This window comes from Dromiciops gliroides, chromosome 2 (assembly GCF_019393635.1).
Source record: "Dromiciops gliroides isolate mDroGli1 chromosome 2, mDroGli1.pri, whole genome shotgun sequence".
Classification (NCBI taxonomy): domain Eukaryota; kingdom Metazoa; phylum Chordata; class Mammalia; order Microbiotheria; family Microbiotheriidae; genus Dromiciops; species Dromiciops gliroides.
The window spans coordinates 426774452-426801877 of record NC_057862.1 but is presented as its reverse complement, the minus strand read 5'-3'; the positions used below and the strand labels follow the sequence as shown (position 1 = coordinate 426801877).

Genomic DNA, 27426 nt, shown 5'->3' with positions numbered 1-27426 from the left:
TCCTTTAGGTCTATTCTAATTCAAAAATTCTATAATTCTTTGAATCGTCATGTCTGATAGTTGATACATTGATCTATTGCTAAAGATTTAAAGGCAGTTTTATACTTTACTCAAAAGATTTTTTCTTTTAAGTTTTCCTGTCCCATAACTACTACAAGCTAAAGATATACAATTAAGTGATTGTTGATAAATTTTTCTTTTCTTGCTATGGATTTGAAATAAAGGAATTCCCACTTTACAGAATGAACCAAGGAAAAAGTATAAGAACTGCTTAATAGCAATGTGACTGACCAAAGAACTTACCTGTCCAGAATCTCCTAATTTATAAAATAGGAATAATATTTACTCTACCTGACAGGGTTATTGTGAATTTACATTTTTATTTCTGTTATATTAAAAAGTTTACAAACAAGAAAAACGTTTTTGTAAACCTTAAAGCCCTACCTTTTCTTGAAAATTCATAAATCTTCACAAACTCATCAATCTCTTATCCAACCTTCATTTTATTTTCCTAAATATTAAGAAGTTCATTACATTTGAGAAAATGGTACAAGTCAGGTGAACAGAAAAGCCAACTGGTATTTCATTTAGAAAAAATCAATAACCAGTTTTCAAGATCTTTAAAACAAACATAATAAAGGCAAAGCTTTAATTCAAGAATATGGGCTGTTCAGTTTTCTTGACTATTAAAAAAATCACAAACATTACATTTATCCACAATGAAAAATTTCTACTCTGTACCAAGTGAAATATTTATAAAAAGTGCTTAGCATAGTATCTAGCACATGGTAGGCACTAGATAAACACTTGTTCCTTTCTTCTTCACTTTTTCTACCCAAACACACTGGCATTCCTAAAACTAGAATCCATTTTCCAAACCCTACTGAGATATATCATGCAAGCAGACACTACTTAGAGAATTCCTTCTCATGAAAACATGTTATTGGACAGTACAACCAACATTTCCCACTTTTCTCTCTATCTCAACCAAAGATCTAAGTGTTTTACAAAAGGGTTCTCATGACATTATTATGAAGTGTACAGGTGCATGTATATATATATGTACGCATACATGTGTGTATGCAAATATACATGTATTTGCATATAGCAGTGCCTAAATTAATTACAATTAGGAAGGAAATATTTTTCAAATATCCAAGTGTGTAAAATGTACATTCCCCAAAAATGTTATATCTTATGAACCATTCTGTCAACCAACAAAATAGTTTAAATTTTAAAACATGAAACTACCAATGAGGGAAAACAAAGCTTCAAATTAAATGTCAAGAAAATTTCTTTTAAAAGTTAAAGTATATCTAAATATAATCATTTAGAAAGCCCGACTTAAAAGATAAATTGCTGAAAAAGTGAGATCCTTGAAAGCAAGGACCATGTGTTATTTAGCCAAGTTATTCAGTATATCTTGGGCAAGGCTGTTTTCCTGTATGTACCTGCTTCATCATTTGTCAAATGGGAATAACTGTACTTATTTCATTAAATTTTTGTAAGGAAAGTATTTCGCAAAAGTGTAAATCCTAGCACATAAGCTCATTTCCCCCAGAAACTTCAAAATGTAACTTAAAAATGTTTATTTAAAAAATTTATTTAAAATGATTTCTAATGGGAAAAATTGATTGTCGTGAAATTCTATCACTACATTTAAAACATTTTATGTAGATCTATGAATCCCCTCTCAAGTCTCTCATCTTCTAGCTCAGACAACCAATGAAATTTTAATTTAAATTAGAGCTGAAACCTTATAAGTCACATTCACCCTCTTCATTTTGCAGATATGAAAAGTAAGGTCCAGAAAGTCTAAATGAAATTTTCAACATTTAAGATTCTGTGATTTTATGGTGTTTTCCACAAAGATCCTATTAAATATAGTCATTTAGCCTCTATACTCAGCTGTACGATGGCATGAGCTATAGAAAGGACTTAGTGTGAGACAGACTTGTGTTCAAGTCCTGCCCTGACACATACTAAGAAGTATTAAAATGGCAATTCTCTAAAACTATTACTTAAAGAAGAGACAACATTGTTTCTCCACAATCATAGAGGGATATTCCACACTGGAAATTTCCCCCCAGACTGCTGAAATCACAGGTTTGGACATTAAAAAAAAAAAAAACTCTCTTAGCTAAATCCTCACAAATAGCTTAAATTTAAAACATTTGAAAACAATGAAGTTTCAAAAGAAATATCCCACAGGAGAATGCCTATATAACATTAGCATGGGGAAATGGGAAGCTTAACATTTGTCTTATAGATTAATTTGTGTTGTCAGGTTTTTTACCCAATTGCTATATTGCAGGAAGCACAACCAATTAATCGACAAGCATTTATTAAATGTCTACCATATATCAGGAACTGGGACTACAAAGACAAAACAGTCCCTGCCCTCAAGGAGCTTACATTCTATCAGGGGAAACATGTATACATATAAGTAAATACAAAATATATACATAGTAAATATAAAGTAAATGGGAGGTGTGGGAGAGGAGAGAGGAAGGATACTTGGAGAATCCATAAAGGCCTCATATTGAAGGTGGCACTTGAGTTAAACATTGAAGAAAGTTAAGGATTCAAAGGCAGAGGTGGGAAGAGAATGCATTCCAGGACTGAGGACATAAAGCCATGGAGAAATGAGATGCTTTTTGTCCTGTATGGGGAGCAGCAAGGTCAGTTTGGAAGAACCAGTGTCTAAAGGTGAATAATGTTGTAGTAAAGATGAAAATACAGGCTGGAGATAGATCAATGACCTTTAAGTGCCAAAGAAGAGCACCAGTTTGTATTTTATCCTAGAGGAAAGAGGAAATCACTGGAGCTCTATGAGCAGGGGAGTGTTATGTTTAGACCCGTACTTTAGGAATATCACTTTGGCAGCTGTGGAGATGTAAGGGAGAGGGGAAGAGTTCTAATGGCTACTGACGTATGACAACACCCAGTCACCTCCCTCAGACTGACTAGAGATTGACAAAATGTCTTCTCCAATAGGGTTCTACTGTCATAACAGGGGAACTTTAGCATTTAACAAGAATCAAAATAAATTTTACTTCCACTACACTTACTGTACATACATGTTTTTACTTTTGGCACATCCATGGAGAATACATATATCTGGATAAGAAAAAAAAGTACTCAAATTATTTTAATATCAATATTTGAAAGTCAACCCTAGTCACATGAATAACAATTTATCACAAAGAAAAAAAAAAGTACAGCTATCCATGTACAGTACTAAGGTAAAAAAAAAACCAAAAACCTAGGCTAAAGCACTGCCATGACAAAAAAAGATATTGCCAAGACAAAGTAAAAAAGTAATGATGCCTAGAACACATTCAATGTCTTTTTTCTAGTAAATGCTGTTTCTCATTGGTTACATAATCATAGTGATGATAAAAGCATTTGATAATTGTATTAAATATAATCTAGAGACCATAGCTAATTTAGTATTCATTTCCAAAGTATGTGAACCAGTAATTCAAATAAGTAAAATTTATTTTCAAATGGAAATAAATTAAAATATATTAAAAACATTACATGGGTACAATTACTTTTTATTCCAGTGAACGAAATGTTTATATAGGTTTATCTATAAGTGTGTATACCTATCTATGTATTGTGTATATACATATAAAACACATACACATGTGGGGGGAATATATATGTATATGTGTGTATGTATAAAAAAATCAACTTTAATATAACCCTGCGTATTCCTTTGGTGGCACAAGTAGGCTGCAGCATATTCACAATGATGATTTGTGCCCAATAACTTTTATAAAAGATATTAATAAGGATTAAAAGGAGATTGGCAAAATATGTAGCAAAAATGAGAAATAATAGATGGAGAGAATGCTCAAGTGCTGCAATGTTATCCATGAAATTAAAAAAAAAAAGATGATGACATCTGGTGTGTTAGGTTGAACCTTTATAGAAGATTGAAATGAAGATAAAGCCAATCATATAGGATGAAAAAGTAGGGATGAGTTGCCCTTTGCACAAGTGGAAATAATATTCACAATGGAATAAATGATATGCTAAATAATTTGGCTGAAGGCAACAGAAAATTTTTTATACACAAGGGATACAATTCTTTTATAATTTCAACCAGATAGCTTACCTACTGTTTGGTTTAGAAAAAGTGGTAGAATTTATAAAGTAATCAATATATTTATTCTAGTTAGGAAAAGATTCATCACACTTGCTTTCATCTATAGAACAAATAGTTCTTAAAAGTGATTCTAAAATGAACCAAGACTTGGAAAAGTCCCAGATTTTTCTTCTGATGGTCACCAAGATAAAAGTACAAGTAAAATATGGTTGCTCTTCCTGTGTGAAGCACTAACAATGCAAATTCAATTTTTAAAAATCTGAGAAATACCACTGAATTCTTTCTGCCCCTTGGCCATGAGTCAGTTAACAATATTACCCAAGCCCCTATGTTCACAACACTTTATAAAGCACCAAATAGGCTGGCTATGAAAATCAGTCAATATTTTGGTAATGATATTTAAGGCAGAATAGAAATCCATCAACCATTCCATTAACTCCAACAACTTTTAAGAATAGATACTACAAAATCATTAGCATGCCAGTATGTGGAAAAATCAGACAAACATAGGAAAGAGGGAATGCAGAATTACAAAGGAGTAATTTTGTAGAACTCAAGATAATAGATTATAATATCCAAGTCTCCAAAGCAAGTGTATATTACCATTAATCATAGTCTATTTTGACTTTTGTGATGATGTCAAGGTTTGCCCTTTCACCACTACTTCTTCCATGAACAGAAGTCAAGTGCTTTTTGAGGGCAGATTTGTGCTTGAAATCCATGTCACAACAGTGACACTTATAGGGCCGGTCTCCACTGTGAATGTTCAAGTGGTCCTGAAGAGTACTTTTGGCAGTAAATGTCTTTAAACACACAGAACACTGGAATGGTCGGATACCCATGTGTCCTCGGATGTGCCGGTTAAGATTTTTCTTCTGTGTAAATGTTTTTCCACATTGCAAACACAAGAACAATTTGTGCATTTTCAAATGGCGCAGATAGTTTTCAAGATGAAGAAATCCTCGTGGACACTTGGGGCACTGGTGCCGCCAGGAATAACCCTCTTCTAGACTTTGAAGTCCATTTGTTACACTAACATTGCCTTCTGTACTTTCACCAATAAACCCCTGAAAGTGATTACCAGGAACTTCTGTCATCCTACTTTCCACTGTAGAATTAATCAGTGAATGCTGTGTTTCTGGAAAATATATATTTGTTTTAGAAGAGGTACAAGGTTGTGAAAACTGCTCACTTTCTACAGTGGGCACGTTGATGGAATCCATTCGGAAGATGCAAATTTCATCATCTTTATACCCTATTTCAACTGTTGAAATATCTGATGTTTTCATATCTTTTTTGTCCAGTATCAAGCCCTGTATAGTAGGCTGCAAAGCATTGTCTTTTTCTTGCTTAACTTGGATGTCCAAGTTTACAGGGCTGTCTTCAGAAATCTCAATTATTTCACAGTCTCTCTCTAAATTTTCATCTTCATCCTTTAGTTCTGGATAAGAGGAATGACATGTCTCAGCACCCTGACTGTTGTTCTTCATAGAAGAATCTATTTCCAAATACCTGGACAAAGCTTCTGTGCACTTCTCCACAATATGTACCATTTGAAGGTAACTTGCAGCAGTCAAATATTTCAAAAGCTCTTTCCTTTTAACTTCCAGTGCACCAGTATAACAAGAGAGCAACAACTTTCTGCCAATCTCAGCACTCTGCAAGATGGTGATTCTGACCTGCTTTGACTGGTTGAGTAAAAACTGATCTCTCATGAAAGTAGAGCAAGCAGCAAAAATCACCTTGTGTCCCTGGAATTCCGTGTCATTGATATAGATGGATACATCACAAAATAAATTCTGCTGTCTCAAGAGGTTCATTTTCTGTAGAACAGCGTCGCCTTGCTGCTCAAATTGGAAGTGCAAGACATCAGATTCAGCAGCCATGGTCACACTTAGTAAGAAAAACAAAACAAAAATGTTATACTGGGAGTTGCAGCTCCAACTTAAAGATTGCTTTAAATTACGATAGTTTAAAAAGACTCATTGGATTATTAGTCAGGTCTAGATGTTTGCAGATGTTTTATTACTACCTTGTTATATGACCTTGGATGAGTTATAGAATAATAACTTTTAGAAATGAGGGGAGGAAGGACCTTTTGGAGGTCATTTAGTCCAACTCTTACCTAAGTCCAAAATACAACATTCTTGAAAGGCAAGCACCCTAAATGACCTGCCTGAAAAATGATCAGCCAGTCCTCTCTGGAACACTTCCAGTTAAACAGCTTACTACCTCACAAGGTTATCCATTTCATTGTTAGACAAATGTTAAGTTCTTCTACATGTTAAACCAAAACCTACCTCCCTAAAAATCACACTCACAAACCTTGTTTCCCATTTTATCCTTTGGGATCTAGTGGAAATCTAAGCTCTCTTCTACAATATATGACAAGTATTTGAAAAGAGTATTCATGTCTCCTCCCCCAAGACTGCTCTTCTCTGTGTAAAATATCTCTTCTACCTTAAATATTCCACCTCTCCTGTCTTCAGTTTATTCACCAGGAAGAATGGGTTGGACTAAATGAAAAGTAAGGTGTTGTGGGTATAATGCAAACCCCAAATTCATTCAATGAAGGATGTGGACACCCGGACAACTTCCCTTAAAAGTCAAAACTATATGATTCCTTGGAACTCTAACTTTCGGTGGCCCAATTCATTTAGAGAAGCTGAGTATTCCAGTGGTGGGAGCACCAGGCCAAAAGTCAGGCAACCTGGACAGAAATGCAATCTTCATCCTCACTTGCTCTATCGGAAAACTCTCTGGGTTTGTTCCTCCACCTACCAAATAACATTGTTGGAGTGAATGATCTGTAAGATACCCTCCAAATCTAAAAGACAATAAACAACCTCCTCAAGCCTCGATTTCTAAATATATGAAAAGCGGAGACTACACTCTCTGACGGCCTCATAAAAGTGCGGTGAGAAAAGCTGTAAGGACTCTTCTCCCTTGCCAAGGTGTCCATCCCCAGGGCCTCTATTTCTACTGCCCCATCTCCAAACCCCGGCAGTGGGGAACTAGGAAAAGCCTCGCGTCCAGACCCGCACCTCTACCCACCATCAACCCTGAGCTGACCCGAGAATTCCCACCGTCCACACTCACGCGCTCCGGCCGCGGACCGGCGGGAAACTGTGCACTCCAAAGTGAGACCCCTTCGGGCCACAGTAGAAGCGAAGGCTGCAACGGATGCCCAGTCCGGAAGCTTGGCCCAGCCGGGGAAAAAACCCTTCCGGGGTAAGCCGACTTCAGCCTCCACTGGCCGCTCCACCCGATTCAGCAGCGGCAAAGGCGGCAGGACCGGGAACTGAGCGGCGAACCGGAAGCACATCCTTGTGGCCATCCTACCCACCCCACAGACTGACCCGCAAGCGACTCCGTTTGGTCCCGACCTACTTCCGGCGAGCCCCCGGAAGTGGTTAAGGGGAATTTTATCTCGCCCTACTCTCTCGTCTCCTTAGCAATTAGGCAATTCTACTAAAGGTAGTTGGTAAGTCGATGAAGAGGGCTGTTCCCTGTGTCTAGTCATAAGCAAAGAGACTTTAGTTGCTCTCATAAATTGCCATGAGATCTTAGTCCGGAGGTCTGAGTTTCAGATGAGTCCCTTCACTGAATTTCAAATTCCTTATCTTAAAAATTTGGAGGGAACTAGTCCAAGGCCCTTATTTACAGATGAAGAAAATGAGCCCCGCAAAGTTTGTAATGTACTGTGTCCTGAGGTTCCTTCCAGTTATAACATTCCATATTCCAACATTTGTTGTGAATCAGTAGATGTAATAGAAGCATTTTTCTTGGAAGTCAGAAAGCTTGCCAAGCATAAAAGATAAATGTTGGAGGAGCTGCAGTAAAGCAAATACACTATTACACTGTTTGTTGACGTTGAAAATTGATCCAACCATTCTCAAGAGCAATGTGGAATTATGCCCCAATAGTTGCTATACTGCAAACCCTTTGACCCAATATTAACCACTACCAACCATGGACTCCAAAGAGATCAAATAAAGAAAAGGCAGATGTACAAAATAATTCATAGCTGCTCTTTTTGTAGTTGCAAAGAACTATAAAATAACAAGGCCTATTGTTATGGGCCCATAGCACCCCAGAATTTCTCTGGGGCACATCAAAGAACCTTCTCCTAGACAAACTAGAGGACAGACAAGCCTAGAGAGATAAGTGGAACCAGATCTGACTGAGCTAGCTCCAGGATCCCCACCCTTCATTCTAGTAGCCCTCAACCCTGGGGCGATAAGAATAGGTGTGGGCTTCCTTTGTGTCCTGAGGAGATGGCTTGAGAGATCTGCAGCCACCCCTCACCCAATTCCACTAGCCACCACCAGTGGGGGATGGTCCTCCCTCACTAAGGGAACTTTCCACAGTCAGATGGTCACCCCCATCAGTCCTCTATAAAAGTACCTGCCAGTCTCCTGCTGGAGGAGATTGGTATCTCAGAGACACTCTGTGCCATGCCTTTCTCCCCATGAGAAATCCAAGGATTTCATTCATGGTTTCCCTTCCCTTCCCCTTCCTCTAAATAAATGACTATCTTATTCTAACTGCTTTTGTGTGCAAGAGGGTGTAATTCTTTAAAGAGGAATTTCTAAGGACCCCAAACCCCCAACCTCATTTTCCCCAAGACACCCATCAACTGGGGAAAAGCTGAACAAATTTAGGTAATGGAATACTACTGTGGTAAAAGAAATGACGAAAGTGACTTGGAAAAAAAAAACCTGGGAAGACTTGTCCGAATTAATATAACTGAAATAAGCAGAACCAGATCAATTTACAAAATAACAGAAACATTGTAAAAATCAAACAATTTTGAGAGACTTAAGAACTCTGATTGATGCAATGACCAACGACAATTCCAGGAGACCAATGATAATGTGCTACCTACCTCCTGACATAGAGGAATGGATTTCAGGTGTTGAAATATATGTGTGTGTATTTTTATATATATATTTTTACATATTTGTCACAAGCATTTTTTTTCAATTGGGGAAGGAAGGTGAGAAAATAATAAAAGTAGATAGCTAGATAGATGAAGGAGATAAATTTAGAAATCATCAATTGCCGTCTTAGCCATAACATTGACTAGATGTGTGAACTTGGATGGGTCACTTCATCAGAATTAACTAGATTCCTCATAATATCTAAGAATAATCTCAAACCTCTTCAACAAGCTCTAAAGTAAATAAAAGAAATTAGCATAAAAATACTAACAGGAAAAAGTAAACAAAGATGCTATTGGTGAAATTATGACATGCTGTTAATTGAATGGGCAGCTGAGTTGGTACATCCATACATGCACATTAGACAGATGTCACATACAAATGGATGAGCTAGGATCACAGTTAAACAGAAAAAGAAAAGGTATTTCATTTTGAAAGTGTGTGGGACTTCCAAAAGTTTCAAGTTGATCTCTGACACAAAAACTATTCTCTAAAACACCAATATTTTCCTAGTGATTCCATGTAGCTATGAATCATATAACACCCAACTGAAAAAAAAGTCAAAATTATGGGTGACTCTAAGGGGAAAAAAAGAGTACAAGCAGAATGCAGCACAATGACTATGGAAAAAGAAGTGGTATGAAAGGTTACTTCTAGGAGATTTGTAACTGGAAAAGATGAGACAGTGACATAGCAACAGTAAAAAGGATAATAGACGGACACACTGAATGCTAATTTGGGTAGCTACATCTCCCACCAACATCCAACTGTACTATATAGATCTAGGAAAATGAAGTACCCCAAGAGTAGTATACAGAATAAGAACACAGCTCAGTGGGATCAAAAATGCAGGACTAGGGGCAGCTAGGTGGCTCAGTGGATAAAGCACTGATCCTGGATTCAGGAAGACCTGAGTTCAAATCTGACCTCAGACACTTGACACTTATTAGCTTTGTGACCCTGGGCAAGGCATTTAACCCTCACTGCCCTGCCATAAAAAAAAGAAAAAAAAGTGAAATACAGGACTAAAGGGAGATGAAGGTCAGAAAAACAAGATTATAAAATAGGAGATGGGGAGAAATTCCAGACATGTAGCCACAAGTCACAGAGATACTGTTTTGATTATTGTGACCCCTTCCCACCAGAGCAGCACTCAGCCTTGAGGGACAAAAAAGAAATGCAAGAATGAGGTAGCCTTTCCTCTGATCTAACAAGGCCTTCAGTTTATGGTGGACTACTATTATCAGGACAAACCTCTTCTAAGGGACACTACTCCAAGTGGCTGTGGGATGAGTGGTCACAATGTGTTATTTGTCAAATGAAAAGTACTACTGGATGTGATTTGTAGTACATAGCCTTGATTCTTCTCTCTTTTGATGATCCTCAGTAAAGATACAGTTAGGGGGCAGCTAAGTGGCGCAGTGGATAGAGCACTGGCCCTGGAGTCAGGAGTACCTGGGTTCAAATCTGGCCTCAGACACTTTACACTTACTAGCTGTGTGACCCTGGGCAAGTCACTTAACCCCAATTGCCTCACTAAAAAAAAAAAAAAAGACATTTTTCACTGTGAAGTAAATCTGGAACCTGAAACACTTCAACTGGCATCCACTAAAATGTTCAAAGACCTAATGTAAGAGTTCTTAACCTTATTTTGTGTGTGCCATGGACCCCTCTGAAAGTTTGGTAAAGCCTATGAACCCTTTCTCAAAATATTTTTTAAAATCATAAAATACACACAACTAGGAAATCAATTATATTTCAAGTTGTCAAAATACATTTTTTTTTTAAATTTTGTGGACCCCTGGTTTGGAAAGGAAGACCTCCATGAGTTGGGTAGGATAGTACTGAAGGGAATACCCACACCAACTGGGGTTCACAATTGCATTAAAGCATACACTGCTACAGTATATCAAGATCTTTTTTTTTTTTTTTTGGTCCCAAGCTTATCAAGTTTACTATATATCCCAACATTCACAGATTAATGACCACCCATTTTACCTTGACCCAAGACACAAAAAAGAATAAAATGGGATCATCAATGGTAGAGGCTGGGGGGTCAACCCGTCCAAACATACCCAATTATACAATCATCCTGTTTCCTAGACCAAAGCTTCTTAAACTGTGGGTTGACACCCTATATGGTGTTGCAAAAATTTGACATCAGAAAAAGGTTATGTATACCTATTCTTTTTAAATACCTATTTACTGGGGTTGCATATAAATGCAATCCCAAAGATTTATTCCTCCCTGCCCCCCCCCAGCATTAGCCCTTTGCAGGTATTTAATAATATCACTTCTCTCCAGACCTTAGCTTCCCTACCTGAGTAAAATGGTCTAGATCAGTGATATCAACAAAAACTTACATACTCACAATACATAACAATTCCTGACAGCAGCAAATTGACTTAATTTTAAAATGCAGTATAACTTATGTTTCATTGTATTTCTGTTAAATATTTTCAAATGACATTTTAATCTAGTTTAGCTGCAGGTCACATGGCTGTATTGCATATTGGATACCCCTGACCTAGATGATTTCTAAGGTCCCTCATTTTTCTAAACCCCATGATTTCTGAATACCTCTATTGGTTACAAGTCACTATTATAAATTCCTCAAGAGGTAGAGTTGTGTTCTTTTTTGTCTTTGGATCTCTCAACAAGGAGGACAAACAGCTGAACATATCAGGTGCTTAAAGTATATTATTTCCTATCACTTCCCCAATTTGGTCATTAACACCTTCAGATCAGCAGCTTTAATTCATAATTATTCTCCCTCTTTGGCTGTGCCTCCATTAATCATAACTAATTGGAGGGAACCTTAGGTTCTCAAAGATTATGCCAACAGATTACAAGCTTTGTCAGGACTACATCTGAAAAACAGACTAAAAAGTATGAAGAGGTCCACACCAAAGGCTTAGCCAACTGATAAGAGATTCAATTAAAAAAAAAATCCAAGTTATCAAGACTATCTACAAAGAAGTACTGGAGGGAGAACACTACCTATTCCAATACAATCCTAGATCTTTTAAATTGTTTCCTAAATGTTAGTTGTGAACTTAGGGCAGTGACTTTAATTCATAATTAGCTCACTTATTTAGCCATGAATGAAAGCAGTAGCTAATGTATTATCTGTAACTAATCTCCAAATCACAGGGCTTTTAAATTTTGAAATGATTTGGACTAGTAACTTGGTAACTGTTCTACTAAGTGAATATCTTTAGATTTTGTCCTTCAAGTGACACCATACGATACAGAGAATGTAAGACTTACCTCCACTGGCATTGAAGAAAATGAAGAAAATGAGAGAATGAAGCAAGTCGTTGACACCAGGCTTTTTTAGTTGTCACACTTTTATTAAGGAAACTTCCTCATAATAGGTGAAGAGGTAGTTCATAATCAGTATGTGTAACATACAACAAGTTTAGGACAGCTGTTCATTAGCTGAAAGTAGACAATGGAAGAAGGTACTTTGCTACGTATTTGATAGTAGTGAAAATGTGAAAACTGGTCTCAGAGGAATGCCCTATTTATACAGCTTCTAATGAAAAAAATTTTAAGGAATTAAACCCATATCTGATTTACCTTTCTAGATGTTAGTTACTTCAACTAAGTGCTGGAAGTTTTAATTTAAAAAAATTTTTAACCTGTAGTGCTAAACTTAACAGGATTCCTTCTTCCTTTTTTGTGCTTTATAGGGTTTCAACATCAAAGGTCCGTACAATTCTAATGCTGAGTGAATAAAAAAATTTTAAGTCTTTCTACCACAAGAATTTCAAATAGTTTTCTATATCATTCAGTAGTCTGGTCAAATTTCAATATGTTCTAGGAAACCTACATACTTGAAAAAATCAAGTTCTAGCTAAAGTAGCAAATTTTCTTAAATATAGCTTCATTGAACTTCATTAAGAAAATCTCACAGAAATGAAAGGGGCTTCCTCTCCAGCTAAAAATTGGAGGAGAGTTCAGTCACTTCAGTGATTTATATTTGCCCAGAAGTGCGAACTAAAAGTTTTTCTAGGAGGAAATAATGATGGTAAATAGACAAAGTGTCAGGATGTCTACATTTAAGTGCTCTTAATAATCCAAGGTAGTTTTCTTTATTATTCCTTCTTGTTAAGTCAAAGACCACATGAGGCAACTGTGGTATAATAGAGAAAAGACTGGCCTGGGTAAGAGTCAAGAGGCGGATTTTAGTACCGGTCACTGAGTCTGCCACTAAGAAACTTTGAGACCCTGGTAAGTCCCAGTTCTGTCACTAACCAACTTAGTACTCCTCTGAAAAATGAGGAGGTTGGACTAGCCCTCAATAGCCTATGTTTTCTAATAAGAACTCAGAAAGTCTAGTCCTCAGTAAAAGCGCCGTATCTAACTTTGAACTCTTGGCTATTTAGTCAACTCAATAAGAAAAAGACATCACAAGAATGACAGCACAGCTTTCAGTTAATAAACTAAGTCTCTTGACTATGCCATGTAATTTTCCTGTAATTAAATGATGCCCAAAGCAAACATAAAACAAAATGGTTGCAATATCCTGTTGTAGCTTCTCATTGTTGCATAGCATTGGTACCTTCAGTTAAACTTTGTAAATTAGATATTGTCAGGGAGCAGCTGCATCACAATCTATTAACCAGGTTTTAAGTGCTTTAATGGCTCTACCATTCAAGGAGTTTTGCTTTTAAATTGTCTAGCAAATAGCATGGGACAGTATTTTTTAAACAATATTGATCAATGTAATGCTTCCAACCGAATTCACAAAAAACAGCATCCAATATACCAACAACAGAGATTCTCTCAAACCAGCTACATTTCTTTAAATGCACTCAAATTATAAAAGTTTTTAAACTTGATGGAAATTAACACAATCTAGTTTAGAAAGCATCTGAGTTTCTTCCCCATTTGATTCCCTCCCACCACATATTCTTATTTGTCAAAGTGGATACAGCAAATAAGCCCACTGCCACTAAGAAAATTCATCTCACTAGTTTGTAAGAATAAAATATTGTTCAAAGCAGTCCTTTTCAACCAAAAAAGAGCTTCTAAATGGGAATAAATCCCTATGTGATAGCTAGTAAACACTGGGCTGTTTCCTGGCCTAAAACCCAGCAATGATTTAAAGAGGAAATATAAAATCTCTAGTTAACATGTCATACTTTATCTTGAATATCGAATAGTTTAGCTATTAAGAAAACCTTGAAGAACACATGGAGTAAAAACTGTTTTGTTAAGGGGATCCCTTGAATATGTCTTTTTGAGTTGCCATATTTTTCAGAAACACTGGACTCAGAGTATGCACAAGGCCCTGAATATAATCAAGGACTAAGCTCTCTCTGAGTAGACATAATTTGTTGTTGTATCCCAAGCTGGACTCTTGTATGTCTTTGGGAAGCAAGACAGGCTCCAGCTGTCTGTGCCAGGCTGGGATACAACTTGTGCAGCTGGGGTCTTCTGTTGATAAGAGGACTCTCCTATCTTCATAGTTTAGTTGTTCCCAAGGGAAAAGAATGAGGCTTTTGTAGTTGCCCCTCTCCTCCCCTTTGATGCACTGTTCTCCCTCCCATGTTACAACCTCCCTTTCTGGTATCCCCTCTTCTCTTTGTCCTGCTATTATAAAAGTGAAAACTTCTGTAAAAACTTTGAGTCCATTGGGTTCCCATTCATGTTCATTTCTCTTGTAATAAACCTGGCCTTCACCTAAGTCTCTGATGCTGTGATTCCCTATGGACAGTTTTAAATGACATAGGGTAAGAAATTTCCTACCCAGGAAATAAGTTTCCTCGTCTACAGTAAGGAATTAGACTAGTTGAGCTCTAACATTCTATGATCCTATGACTATCTAAATCTAACTCAGATGTCATACAACAGCTAAGACTCCACAATTTTATTCGAGGTAAAGAAAAAAAAATCTAAACAGATGAATTGAAGTGCTAGTGGGTCTGTTGCAGGTATGGAGATAAGATTGGCCACCTTTAAAGAGAAAAAACTGATTACAATATGTGCCTCGTGATTCATTATGGATTTTTCAGTCATTTTAGGAATGGAAGTACACCATGACTACAGAAAAGTACACTGATAATTTACCAAGATTTCAGAGTCTGCTCTACAAAATATTGGGTTGTATACTTTTCTTATCACTCACTATGAATGTGGCTCAGCTGACACAAAGTATGTCAACTACCAAGTAGCCTTTAAAAAAATGTTGTGTTCTTTATTTTTTAAATATCATTACTCTTCAACACATCCATTAAGCATGCCATTTGTTGTCCTGGCTTTAAGAAAATCAATAGAGAAGTAACAGTTATTAGAGGCAATTGGCCTTTTCCTATAATATTCTAATTGAAAAACCAAAGGTTTCCACTCCGTTACACAGTTATTTAAACTGCTGTCTTTTATATGTGAGTATAAGGATACTGATGGTGATCTCTACTTGTGCAGGCAGGTGTTGCTGAAAAAAACCAATGTGTATTACCTGATCCATGTGAATAACTTAAGAGAATGGAAATCAAGTATTAATACTGTTTAAAAGTATATAAAATGAACTAAATATATTTCATGTAAACAACTTCAAAGTGAACTCATATGGAGTTTGTGGATGAAATAAGATGTTTAACAAAAACAAATTAATTTAACCATTGAGCAGCCAGTGGTTCATTCTATCTGATATCAAAGGTAAAACATTAAAATTAGGGTTTTTTAAAAAAAATTTCAGCCACTTTTGTTCACAATCTACAGTTTTTCATTTCTCCTAACATAGCATCTATTGATGAAAAGTAGTTGAGGTTAATTTGTTGTTACCATGCCCCACAAAACACCCAGAAATGGGACCAGCCAGAAACGAGTCAATGTGATCTACCTGAAGTATAGTAATTCTCAAGAAAGAAAAACAAATACTTATGGGAAGAAAAGTCATCACCCCAAACAGGGTGAAAAGGTACTAAAAACACCTTGAAGTAGCAACTTACCAGGTGCTTTCATTGAGCCAACTGTATACATCAGTCAAATTAACCATAATGCTCCCCACTCCCCACCTCCAAGATACAGACTTAACTGTTTTTCATGCTCTCTTGGTCAATCATTAGTTAAGCATATAACTCTACTTAATTAACACAGGTACCATCGCTCCTTATAGTCAGTACAGCCTGGGCCAGTTTACCTGCATCTAATACCTGGGATGCATCAGGAGGCTGTTGGCACCCTTTAGTTTCTGTGACTGTGGTACAAGCAAAAGAATCAAAATCCACTGTGAGGTCTTGCACATTTCTTTCATTAGCATTATCAAAGCTGTTTTTACCATGCAACTGCTTCAGGTGTTTCCTCAAAACTGGTTTATGTGCAAAAACCATGTCGCAATAGTTACATTTATGGGGCTTATCTCCACTATGAAGGTTAAGGTGATCCTGTAAGGAGCACTTCTGAGAGAAGGTTTTCCCACAGATTTTACATTGGAAAGGTTTGATGCCTGCATGTACTCGCATATGTCGGTGGAGGTTGCCTTTCTGAGTGAAAGTCTTTCCGCAGAGTAAACACATAAAGAGTTTATGCATTTTTAAGTGGTTGGCATAGTTCTCTAGATGACGGAACACCCTGGTACATTTTGGGCACTGATGATGCCACTGAAGGCCTTTTTCTACGCCACGATTATTAGGACCAAACAAGTCTTTAGAGGCCATAATGATGTTATCACTACCTGCATAAGAAAGGGCATAATTGTGGAGATGGTTTTGTTCAATTTCATTTACTCTGTTTTCCACAGTTGAATTAATTAAGGAGTGCTGGGGTTCTGAGGAATGTAAAGCAGTTGGTTCAGAAGAAATAAACTGATTTTGATCTTTTTTATTCCTAACTTCTGAAACCTCCCCAATTGATTCTACTTTAACAATCTGAATGTCACTGTCCTCCATGTCCATACTATCCTCAGAGGGCTGAATACAGGGAGAGTCCTGCTCCTGTGAGTCTCTGTCATCTACCTGCTGTTCTTTTGACTCTGAAGAATCACTCTGCTGTTCACATTCCTCTTTGCCCTCCAAGGGCTGCTTGGGCTTTATAAACTTCCAAAGGGCCTGTGTACATCGTTCTACAATGTGGCTCATCTGAAGAAAGCTTGCAGCTGTCAAATAATTTACCAGTTCCATCTCAGGAAATTCCAGAATGCCACTATAACAGGATAGCAGCAATTGTCTCCCCACTTCTGAACTCTGCAATATGGAAATCTTTATTTCTCTGGAATCATTCAGTAAAAACTGGTCTCTTAGGAAGGGTGAGCCTGCAGCAAACACAATTTTATGTCCCTGAACCTCAATATCATCTATGTGAACTGCGACGTCACAAAACTTATTTTCTTCTCTTAATTTGTTCATTTTTTGTAACATTGAATCTCCATAATTTTCAAACTTGAAGCGAAGGAGATCTGATCTTTCAGACATTGTGGCAGACCTAAAGGGTGGAAATGTAGAGATGTTGAGATATGAAAAAAAAGTCAAAGATGTAAGAAACCTGGGCTTCATTTGCAAAAAAAAAAAAAAGTTACCTATTTGCTTTTAAGGAAATGTTCCTGGATAGCTTTCCAAGACAACTGAAAAATTATCCCTCATCAACAGTGTCAAATGTACTTAGACATGGATAAACAGACAGCTCAAACACTTCTCTTTTGTCAACACTTAGTAATACATGAGAATTGTATAAATCATTTGTCAATTCAAAGGCATTTTTCTTATCTTCAAATAAAAATTCGATCAGGTTTTAACCAAAAACTGTAATGAACCTAAACAAGATGGGATGAGTTATTTACTGTTAGATTTTACTTAGAAGTAAGAATTGCTGCTCAAGGTTATATCTTCTCAAGGTAGGCCAAACACTTGCAAAGATGCTTGCTTCTCTCAAAGGAAGAAAAAGAAAAATCTCATTGATTTAACATCCTAAAACATTGCAAACAACTTGATTGCCCCATCCCTGGACAGATGATAAGATGGAAGGAATGTAAAAGGAGAGAAATATTTTTTTTAAAAAAGTCAAAAATGCGGGGGCGGCTAGGTGGTGCAGTGGAAAGAGCACCGGCCCTGGAGTCAGGAGTACCTGAGTTCAAATCCAGCCTCAGACACTTAACACTTACTAGCTGTGTGACCCTGGGCAAGTCACTTAACCCCAATTGCCTCACTTAAAAAAAAATAGGAAAAAAAAAAGTAAAAAATGAATTAAAAGGGTTTCTAGGAAAATGGTGATTCCAGTCAACAAAGAAAATGGGGGAGTGGGGCGCCTTGTGTGGAAAAGGTAAAAGACAGAACCCATGTACTGGGTGTTCCAAAAGTAACAGAGGAGTTTAAAGGTTTTTGTTTTTGTTTTTCTGTTTTGTTTTGGTGAGGCAATTGGGGTTAGGTGACTTGCCTAGGGTCACACAGCTAGTAAGTGTTAAGTGTCTGAGGTCAGATTTGAACTCAGGTCCTCCTGAATCCAGGGCTGGTGCTCTATCCACTGTGCCACCTAGCTGCCCCGAGTTTAAAGTTTTAATGACAATTCTCTGTTGTGCAGAAAAAATAGAAAGTAGGCCAGTTTGGCCATTTAAGAGCTGGCTTTTAAAAGCTTAAAACTCCACTGAGGCTTTTAGCATATCACGTATATAATATATGTAAATTTAAAGAGACTATATAAAAACTTATACATTACCTTACAAGCAACATAAGTAACAGATACAGTTCAGATATCAAAGGGTATCAGATGGTATAGAAGAGAAAATACAGCATTTGTGGCAAAGATTACCCTTTACAAAATCTCAATTCTATCAAGACAGTTGGCGACAAGTTATAGAGAAAAAAAAAATCAAAAAATGAGGAGAATGAGAAATCATTTCTGTCATGTACTTTCAAGTTTTCTATATTTCATTTATTTAATATGTCTGTTCTGGAAACATTTAACATCTAATTTAGCACCAAAAGTTATAGAGCAACAGTCATTTTAAATAGCAAAAACAAAACCGGCACTCATTTTGAGAGTTGAATTCTTGTCTAGACCAGACCAATATTTCCCTCTGTGGATTCATTAGAGAGAGCTAATTGCTACAAATCATCCAAATATTGTAGGTTGAACACTCTTGGGAATGAAACAAATAGGGCCAATCTCCCTCTGATGGTTTAAGATGAAAAATAGGCAAGTGCTATTATTTGGTTTAGTCATTAATTTTATGAAAATTATCTTCTCAAAAATAATGTGAGTAGGGCAGCTAGGTGGCACAGTAGATAGAGCACCGGCCCTGGAGTCAGGAGGACCTGAGTTCAAATCTGGCCTCAGATACTTGACACTTACTAGCTGTGTGACCCTAGGCAAGTCACTTAACCCCAATTGCCTCACCAAAACTAAATAAATTTTTAAAAAAATAATGTGAGTAAATGACAAATATGGTAATGTTTTACATAATCATACATGTATAACCCATATCTGATTGTTTGCTACCTTGGGGAAGGGAGAGGAGGAGGAAAAGAGGGATAAAAATTGGAACCCCAAACTATAAATAAAATGTTTATTATTAAAATTTTTAAAAGAACACAATGTGAGTATTGTAAAGACAATCAACTTTGAAAGTTCTGAAAAATCTGATCAGCACAATGGCCAACCACAATTTCAGAGGGCTGATGATGAAACCGGCCATCCATTTCTCAATAGAAAGGTGATGGAATCAAAGTGCAAATGAAGATTTTTTTAAAAATATGACTGATGAAGAAATTTGCTTTGTTTGACTATACATGTTTGTTTATAATAAAGAATTTTGTTTTTCTTGCTTTCTCTATAGAGGGGGAGATGATGTGTGGAGAGAAGACAGATTGTCATTAAAAAAAATTTAATTTTAAATAAATAAGTAAATCAGTATATACCTTTCTTTAAAAACAAACAAAAATACAAAAAATAACTAATGTGAATGATCTCAAATATTCCCCCAAAAGGTCAACTATGTTGACTATAGTTTTGGTGAGGCTTAAGTTCAGATTTGTGTATTAAATATTAGTTTATTCAGAGAAACTTCCCCAGACCTATTTTAATAAATAATGACTTTTATATTAAATGTAATTCATTCATTCATTCTAGAGGAATTTATCAAATGTCTTTTCTGTGCTGAGAACTGAGCTAGAAACTGAGAATACTAAAATAAAAATAAAACAGTACCTTCCCTCAAGAGAGCTTATGGGAGCTTATAGTAGAGTGGGCCTTGGGACAACATACACAGACAAATACAAAATAAATACAAAGTAACTTCCAGGAGGAGGGCGCTTACAAATGGAGATCAGAATTTGCTTCTAGGAGAAAGTGGAACAGCAATTGATCTCAGAAGGAAACTAGGACTTCTAAAGAGCAGAGATTAAGTGTTATTGCATTCCAGGCATAAAGACAATCTATGCAAAGGCACAGAGAAAGGAGATTCATTGTTGTGTCTGGGGAATAGCAAGTAGGTCAGACAGACTGGAATATTGAGTGAATGTGGGAGAGCAATAGGCAAAAAGCCTGGAAAGGTGGACTGCTGCCAGATTGTGAAGGGTTTTATAAGCCAAATAAAAGAGTTCTTAGAGGCAAGGAGGTACCATTGCAACTTCCTGAGCTGGAAAGTGAAATTGCTAGACCTGTGTTTTAGGAGCATCCCATTGGCATCTCTGTAGAGGACATTAGAAAAGGAGATTGGAGTCTGTGAGACCATTTAGGAATGTACTGCAAAATCCAGGCAAGAGGTGATACAGGTCTGAGCTATGGTGGTGGCTGGGTGGGTAGAGGAAAGGGGACAAATGCAAAAGCTACTATTGAGCAGCATTAACTCCAAATTTGTGAATGTGCACTTAATAAGTTCTTAAAAGCTGACTAGAAAGAATACTACCACCTTCATGCAATTGGAATAGTGGTGGTATCCTCAAAAGAAATAGGAAAATGAGAAAGAAGATTGAAGGGGTGTATATGGGGTAAAGGGAGTGGCATCAAATAATGGTTTCTATTTAAGACAAACTGTCGGGGCAGCTAGGTGGCGCAGTGGATAGAGCACCTGCCCTGTAGTCAGGAGTACCTGGGTTCAAATCGGGCCTCAGAAACTTAACACTTACTAGCTGTGTGACCCTGGGCAAGTCACTTAACCCCAATTGCCTCACTAAAAAAAAAAAAAAAAAGACAAACTGTCTGTTATAAGTAAGCAATGCCCATGTGGAGAAATCAAACAGTTGGTGGTATGGCACAGGACTAAAAGATAAAAATTAAGGATAAGTACATAGATCTGGGAATTTTCTGGAGAGGTGCTATTTGATGAGATCACTAAGAGAAGGTATAGATGAGAGGGCCCAGGCCAAAGCCTTGGGATATATAAACATGAAAAGAGATGATGTGCAGTCATCATCAGTCAACAAAGGAATCTCAGAAGAAACAACCAGACAGGTAGGAAGAGATCCAAGAGAAAGCTGTGTCATTATGACCTAGGGAGGAAAGCAGGGTAAACAGTGTCAAATACTACAATAAGGACAAGAGGGATGAGGATTGAAAAAAGGCCCTCAGATTTGATAATTAATAAATCATTGAGAAATTAGATTCAAACCAACATCTCATACCATTTATCAGGATAATAATCATCATGGTTTCAAATGAAAACATGGTAAATATAAAAAGCCATAAACAAATTAGAGATGTAAAGCAGATACCTTTCACAAATATGGATGAAGATTTCTTGATTAAACAAAGGATATAGGATTACAGCAGATAAATGAAAAAAATTTGATTACATAAATTTGAAAAGCTTCTACAAAAACAACATTAATGCCATTAAAATTAGAAGGGAAATAGTTAAGTGGGGGAAAAATCTTCTGAGCAAATTACTTTGAAATCCTAGATATATAAGAAACTGATTAAAATATACAGGAATAAGAACTATTCCCTAGGAATGAAAATGTCAAAGGATATGAAGAAGCAAAGTTATGAAAGGAAGAAATCCAAGCTATCAATAGCATATAAAATCTCCAGATTACTAATAATAAGAGAAATGGCAAATTAAAACAACTGTGAGGTTCTACCTTACATTTATCAGATTGGCAAAGATGACAAAAAAGAAAAATAACTTTGAGGAGTTGTGGGAGGGTACAATCATAAATACACTGTTGGTGGAGCTATGAATTGGTTTAGCCATTCTGGAAAGCAATTGGGAATTACACCCCAAAAGTCACTAACTCTCCATCCCTTCTGACCCAGTGATATGACTACTAGGCTCATACACCAGGAAGATCAAAGAAAGAAGAAAATGACTTATGTATACAAATATTTAAAGCAGCTCTTTTTTTTTCGACATTTTTTTTTGGTTGGTGAGGCAATTGGGGTTAAGTGACTTGCCAAGGGTCACACAGCTAGTATCAAGTGTCTGAGGCTGGATTTGAACTCAGGTCCTCCTGAATCCAAGGCTGGTGCTTTATCCACTGCGCCACCTAGCTGCCCCAGCTCTTTGTTTAATAGCAAAAAAATCTGAAAACTGGGGGAAAGACAGGAAAGAGAGCAAAGCAGGGAGGGAAGGAGCCTATCAATTAGGGAAAAGCTAAACAAATTATGATATATGAATGTAATGGAGTATTATTATGCCATATGTATGACTTGAGGAGGAAAGAGGATTAGAACAGACACAGTGAGGAATGGGATGAAAAGTTAAAAGTAAGCAATAAGGATCCAAATCAGATTATATGACATAAAATTGGTCTGAATCCAATCAGTACAATTCTGCTTTTCTCCAAGAGCATTCAGCAAAAGTGTACAGGAGCTGAAATGGCAAACGGTGGAAATAGTACAGATTTGGGGTTTAGAAAGCCAGTGATTAGGGGCAGCTAGGTGGCACAATGGATAAAGCACCGGCCCTGGATTCAGGAGTACCTGAGTTCAAATCCAGCCTCAGACACTTGACACTTAGTAGCTGTGTGACCTGGGCAAGTCACCTAACCCTTATTGCCCTGCCAAAAAAAAAAGAAAAAAGAAAAAAGAAAGGCAGTGATTGGACAAGGGGGAAAAGGGATGTAAGGATAAACAACTGTAAACTAGTTAACTAGAGTGGTCAAGATTTTGAAAAGAAGAAAGTGAAGCCAGAGCAGGGAGGACTGCCTGGAAAAGCAAGGAAGATTGGAATGTCTAGAGGCTGCAATGAGGATAGAGACTAGAATTAGAAGGGGTAAGGAATAATGACAGATTTTAGGACAGCTGATTAGATAAAAGAATTTGAAAGTTCTGAATTGTAAAGATGGTAATACCTGTATTAAGATCAAGGGTATGAACACCCCTATGTGTCCCTAGGATAGAGTGGAGGTGCAGCTTATGGGAGTTGAGGAAGTTGAGAAACTAGAAAGCAAGGAAGGAGAGTTGAGGGAATTTTTGCACTTTTTTGTTTCTATATTATGTGTCTGGGGCAGCTAGGTGGTGCAGTGGATAGAGCACTGGCCCTGGAGTCAGGAGTACCTGAGTTCAAATCTGGCCTCAGATGCTTAACATTTACTGGCTGCGTGACCCTGGGCAAGTCAGTTAACCCCAACTGCTTCACTAATTAATAAATAAATAAATAAATAAATAAATAAATACATACATAAATAAATACATAAATAAATACATAAATACATAAATAAATAAATAAATGAATGAATGAATATATAATATGTCTGCCATGTCTTTTTGTTTTTGTTTTTGTTTTGTTTTGTTTTTTGCGGGGCAATGGGGGTTAAGCGACTTGCCCAGGGTCACACAGCTAGTAAGTGTCAAGTGTCTGAGGCCGGATTTGAACTCAGGTACTCCTGAATCCAGGGCCTGTGCTTTATCCACTGCGCCAAATAGCTGCCCCCCTGCCATGTCTTTTTAACTAGAGGTCAAGAATGATGTCCCATAGTTCCTAGCACAGGATCAGGTACATTAGATATTCAAGGAATACTTGTTGATTATTCAATTTATTTCAACAATTATTATACAACAATTCAAGGCCTCCAATAAAAGCCACCAATGGCTCATTATGTTATACAACTGACACTGATTTCTCAAAGATTACATAGTAATGGAGCCCAAACTCTGACAGGTCTTAGTGACTGTTTTGTGTTTGGAAGGCGGAAGTAGAGTGGGGTGGGCGAGTAGGGAAGAAAGGATACCAGATCAAGGATGGCTAAGTGTCTTTTTCAAGGAAACACAATCAGTAACCAAGCTGGGAAGAAAACCCAAGTCTGACCCCCTAGGTTCAAGACTCTTTTTCTTCATATTATCTTATTTCCCAGAAGAAAGGAGTATGTACCTATAACATCATTGCCTCACTGTTTACTGTGAAAAACAAAATGATGGTCTTCAGTCATACAAAACATATACTCAAGGAAGGACACATGCCCAGGAAAAAAGATGAAAAGGTTTTTCTACCATATGCCAAACTGACATTCTGCATATAAAGTCAGGATCCATTTAAAGTCTACTAATTGTTCAATTCCCAACATGCTGTAATAATAATGTCCAAAGGCCAGAACCTTATGGGATTACTTAACTGGCCAGCTAAAGCAATAAACCGTTTAACAGAAGATGATGGAAGTTTAATAGACACTGTACCAATCTAGTTCCCTGGAAAAGGGACACATTATTTTTAGAAAAGAATAGAACCTGTCTATTCCAACTGAAAGGAAGGGATGAAGTGGGGTTGGAAGTGAAGGAATGTAAATCAGTTTCTCTTTCTATTGAAGGATTCACTGCCTACAAGATAGTAACAGGCTTAAACACCAAAACTGATGAGAGGATGGAGACATAACTCACCTTGCTATGGCCCCAACTTAGATTTTGCAGCGATGTGAGCTAAATTTCATGTGTCTAAAATAATTCCCTTAACTGATTTTCTAAAATCTTTCAACCCAATTTCCTCCCCATTACAATTTTTTTTTTCTAAATCCAATATCCAAAAATATGTGATTTGTAACCTTGGCCTTTTCTTTCTTAAGCAATACAGATAGATAAGCAAAAAGTCCAGAGCATTCATTCCTGAAACAATTAGTAAAATGCCATGAGAGGAAGGTCCATTTCTTATACTATTATTGTAGTATTACTGTTGCTTCACAAAACATATGTCTTTAAAAAGAGAAGGCAGCTCAACACTTGCTGACTCATAGTAGTAATAGGGAACTTGGTAGAAAAAACAACAAATTTGGAGTCAGTAGCCCTGCAGTTCAAAGCTTGCATTGTTACTAGTTATGTCACTTCATGGCTCTGTGCTTCAGCTTCCTCATCTGTAAAATAAGATCCTTGGATTAAACGTAAGATGTTTCCAATTGCAAATCCTGTGATTTTGAGTATTACAGCTCCCATTAGGGAATGACAGACAAAATAGCTTAAACATGTATTTTGCTAACATGTAACAGTTTTCAAAGTACTTTCCCTGTGTAGTATTCCATTTGCTTACCAGAACAACTCTGAGATATTGACATTCATTTTGCACATAAGGAAACTGAATCTCAAAAAAAGTTGTGACCTGTCCAAGGTCTCATGAGTGTTTTTAAATATCAGTGGAACTAGAACCTCAAAGTCTTTTGATTCAGTCCAATTTCCATTACACTGTATAGCTTCTTTAAAGCTTGAAACATCTAGAAATACTTTCTATTCCAGGTGATTCTATCATTCTCTATAATTACATGATTCTCATATTTATTGCCAACAATATTAAAAATCCTCAATTTATGAAAAAAAATAATGATTTTTAAAATAGCCCAATGAGCTTCTTGGAGCAGCATTCACTTCCTTCCATTTGCTCCACATTGTCTTCCTAGCTCAAGTTCCAGTCTTTTCCAGACCTCTTCCTTTCTCCTTCAATCCTCAGAGGTCTGTATACAGTTTGAGACATTATACAACCATTTCATTTTACACATGAAGAAAATGAGGCCCAGGGTGATATTAAGTGTGTTGCCCACAGTCACACAATTAGTGTTAGAGCAGGTAGGCATTCAAACCCCACTCCTCTGACTCCAAATCCAGCATACTCTCCGTTGTACCTACGTTCTAGCTCTAACATTCTGTCGTTATATACCCATGCCCTTCCACAACTGAGGCCACCTAAATAAACACTCCTTTTTATTCCCCTCTCTGCTGCAAGTCTCTACTGTTACAGAACGGTTTGAACATAAAGAGTTCTCTTCTGCCTAAGCATAATATGACCCATCCATATGATAACACAACCACTCAGAAACTTTGTGAAAACTTCTAAATATTCGATCTGAAAGTAAGAAATGGTGAATCCGTGAGCCTTTGAAAGACAATTTATTGGACTTCTTCTTGTAACTATTGCTAAGTAATAACTTATAGATACCCTTTCCCCAATGTAGTAACAAAGGTCCATTCTTCGCCCTCACAACTTTTGATATTTGTTATTTCAGAGCCACTGTTAGAATGAGTATGATGGACACTGAAGTATGATCTACCTCCTTACAAAAACCTCAGCCAATTACAAACACAGTAAAAGAGCATCAAGAATATTAATACTTAAGATTTGGCTTTTAAAACTGTAGAAAAGGGGTTTTTCCATCTCCCAGGAGGAGAATGGTGACACCCTAACCTATCACTGCCGCTGCCGCGCACCAGCCCACAGAAGCTCTTTAAACCACGGAACCTAAGAAGCTGGACAAGTTACTCGTTTCCAGGGGCCTATAACTCCCTTCGGCTTGTAACCTATCTCACTGGTCTCGAAGAGGAAAACCCAGTCTGGCAGATAATCCAGACTGGCACTGCTACTTGCCACCTTCGTCACCTGGTAAAACTGAGGGCTGTGGCTTGATTTGCTCCCAGAGATGGAATGGGAAGGGCGGAGGGAGGGCGGGGGAGAGGGGGCGGTACCTCACCGGAACTCGGGACCGGTGTCTGGAGGGGCTGTAAAAAGTCTGCCGGCAGCTGCTGCACTGAGAGGAAGAGCTGGCGGGCCGAAGCCCCTCCGGCACCTCCCGGTCCGGTGCAGCCTCCCCCTGCTCCCTTCCCGCCGGACTCCGGGGAGCGCTAAGCTGCCTTTGACCCAGAGTTAAATAGGAGGAAGTGCCTGGAGAGCCCGGGAGGTGGGGCAGCGCGGGAAGGCAGCAGCCCCCGGTGTCCAGCTCTTGTGCCCACTCGGGGCCGCATCGTCCGGGGCCCTCAGCCCAGTCCCCGCCCCCGCCTAGAAACCCACCTAGGGGACCTGCTAGGGAAGGAGCAGCAGAGGTGGCCAAATAGGGACCCCCCCTCGGCCCCGCCCCCCGCACGGCCCCGCCCCACCCGCACGGCCCCCTCGCCCAGTCCCGCACTTACCAACCTAGAGTAGCCGAGGCTGGAATCCCGCACAGCCTGGAGCTCCGGCCCCTCGGGGGCTCCGGGGGGGAAAGGGAGGGGGAGGGGACTGCGGCCAAAGGGGGG

The 27426-nt window shown here is 37.8% G+C and overlaps 2 protein-coding genes across 9 annotated transcripts; both read right to left on the bottom strand.

Moving 5' to 3' along the window:
• Positions 1-490: 490 nt before the first annotated feature.
• ZBTB6 (zinc finger and BTB domain containing 6) lies at positions 491-27409 on the bottom strand. Of its 6 annotated transcripts, none has more exons than XM_043986785.1 (2): positions 27322-27409; positions 491-6010 (listed from the first exon to the last, which is right to left on the bottom strand). In XM_043986785.1, exon 2 carries the CDS (start codon positions 6001-6003, stop codon positions 4723-4725), a length of 1281 nt encoding a protein of 426 aa, XP_043842720.1. In that variant the 5' UTR covers positions 6004-6010; positions 27322-27409; the 3' UTR covers positions 491-4722. The 6 variants fall into 6 exon arrangements, with proteins under 6 accessions (XP_043842720.1, XP_043842722.1, XP_043842721.1 ...); XM_043986787.1 differs by lacking the exon at positions 27322-27409 and adding an exon at positions 16211-16320; XM_043986786.1 differs by lacking the exon at positions 27322-27409 and adding an exon at positions 12331-12456.
• On the bottom strand, positions 5986-27410 carry ZBTB26 (zinc finger and BTB domain containing 26). 3 transcript variants are annotated; one of them, XM_043986781.1, is made up of 3 exons: positions 27322-27410; positions 16211-17490; positions 5986-6010 (listed from the first exon to the last, which is right to left on the bottom strand). In XM_043986781.1, the coding sequence occupies exons 2-3, from the start codon at positions 17478-17480 to the stop codon at positions 6006-6008; spliced, it is 1275 nt and encodes a 424-aa protein (XP_043842716.1). In that variant the 5' UTR covers positions 17481-17490; positions 27322-27410; the 3' UTR covers positions 5986-6005. The 3 variants fall into 3 exon arrangements, with proteins under 3 accessions (XP_043842716.1, XP_043842714.1, XP_043842715.1); XM_043986779.1 differs by lacking the exon at positions 5986-6010 and having other exon boundaries at positions 12393-17490; XM_043986780.1 differs by lacking the exon at positions 5986-6010 and having other exon boundaries at positions 12393-17490; positions 27326-27394.
• Positions 27411-27426: the final 16 nt, after the last annotated feature.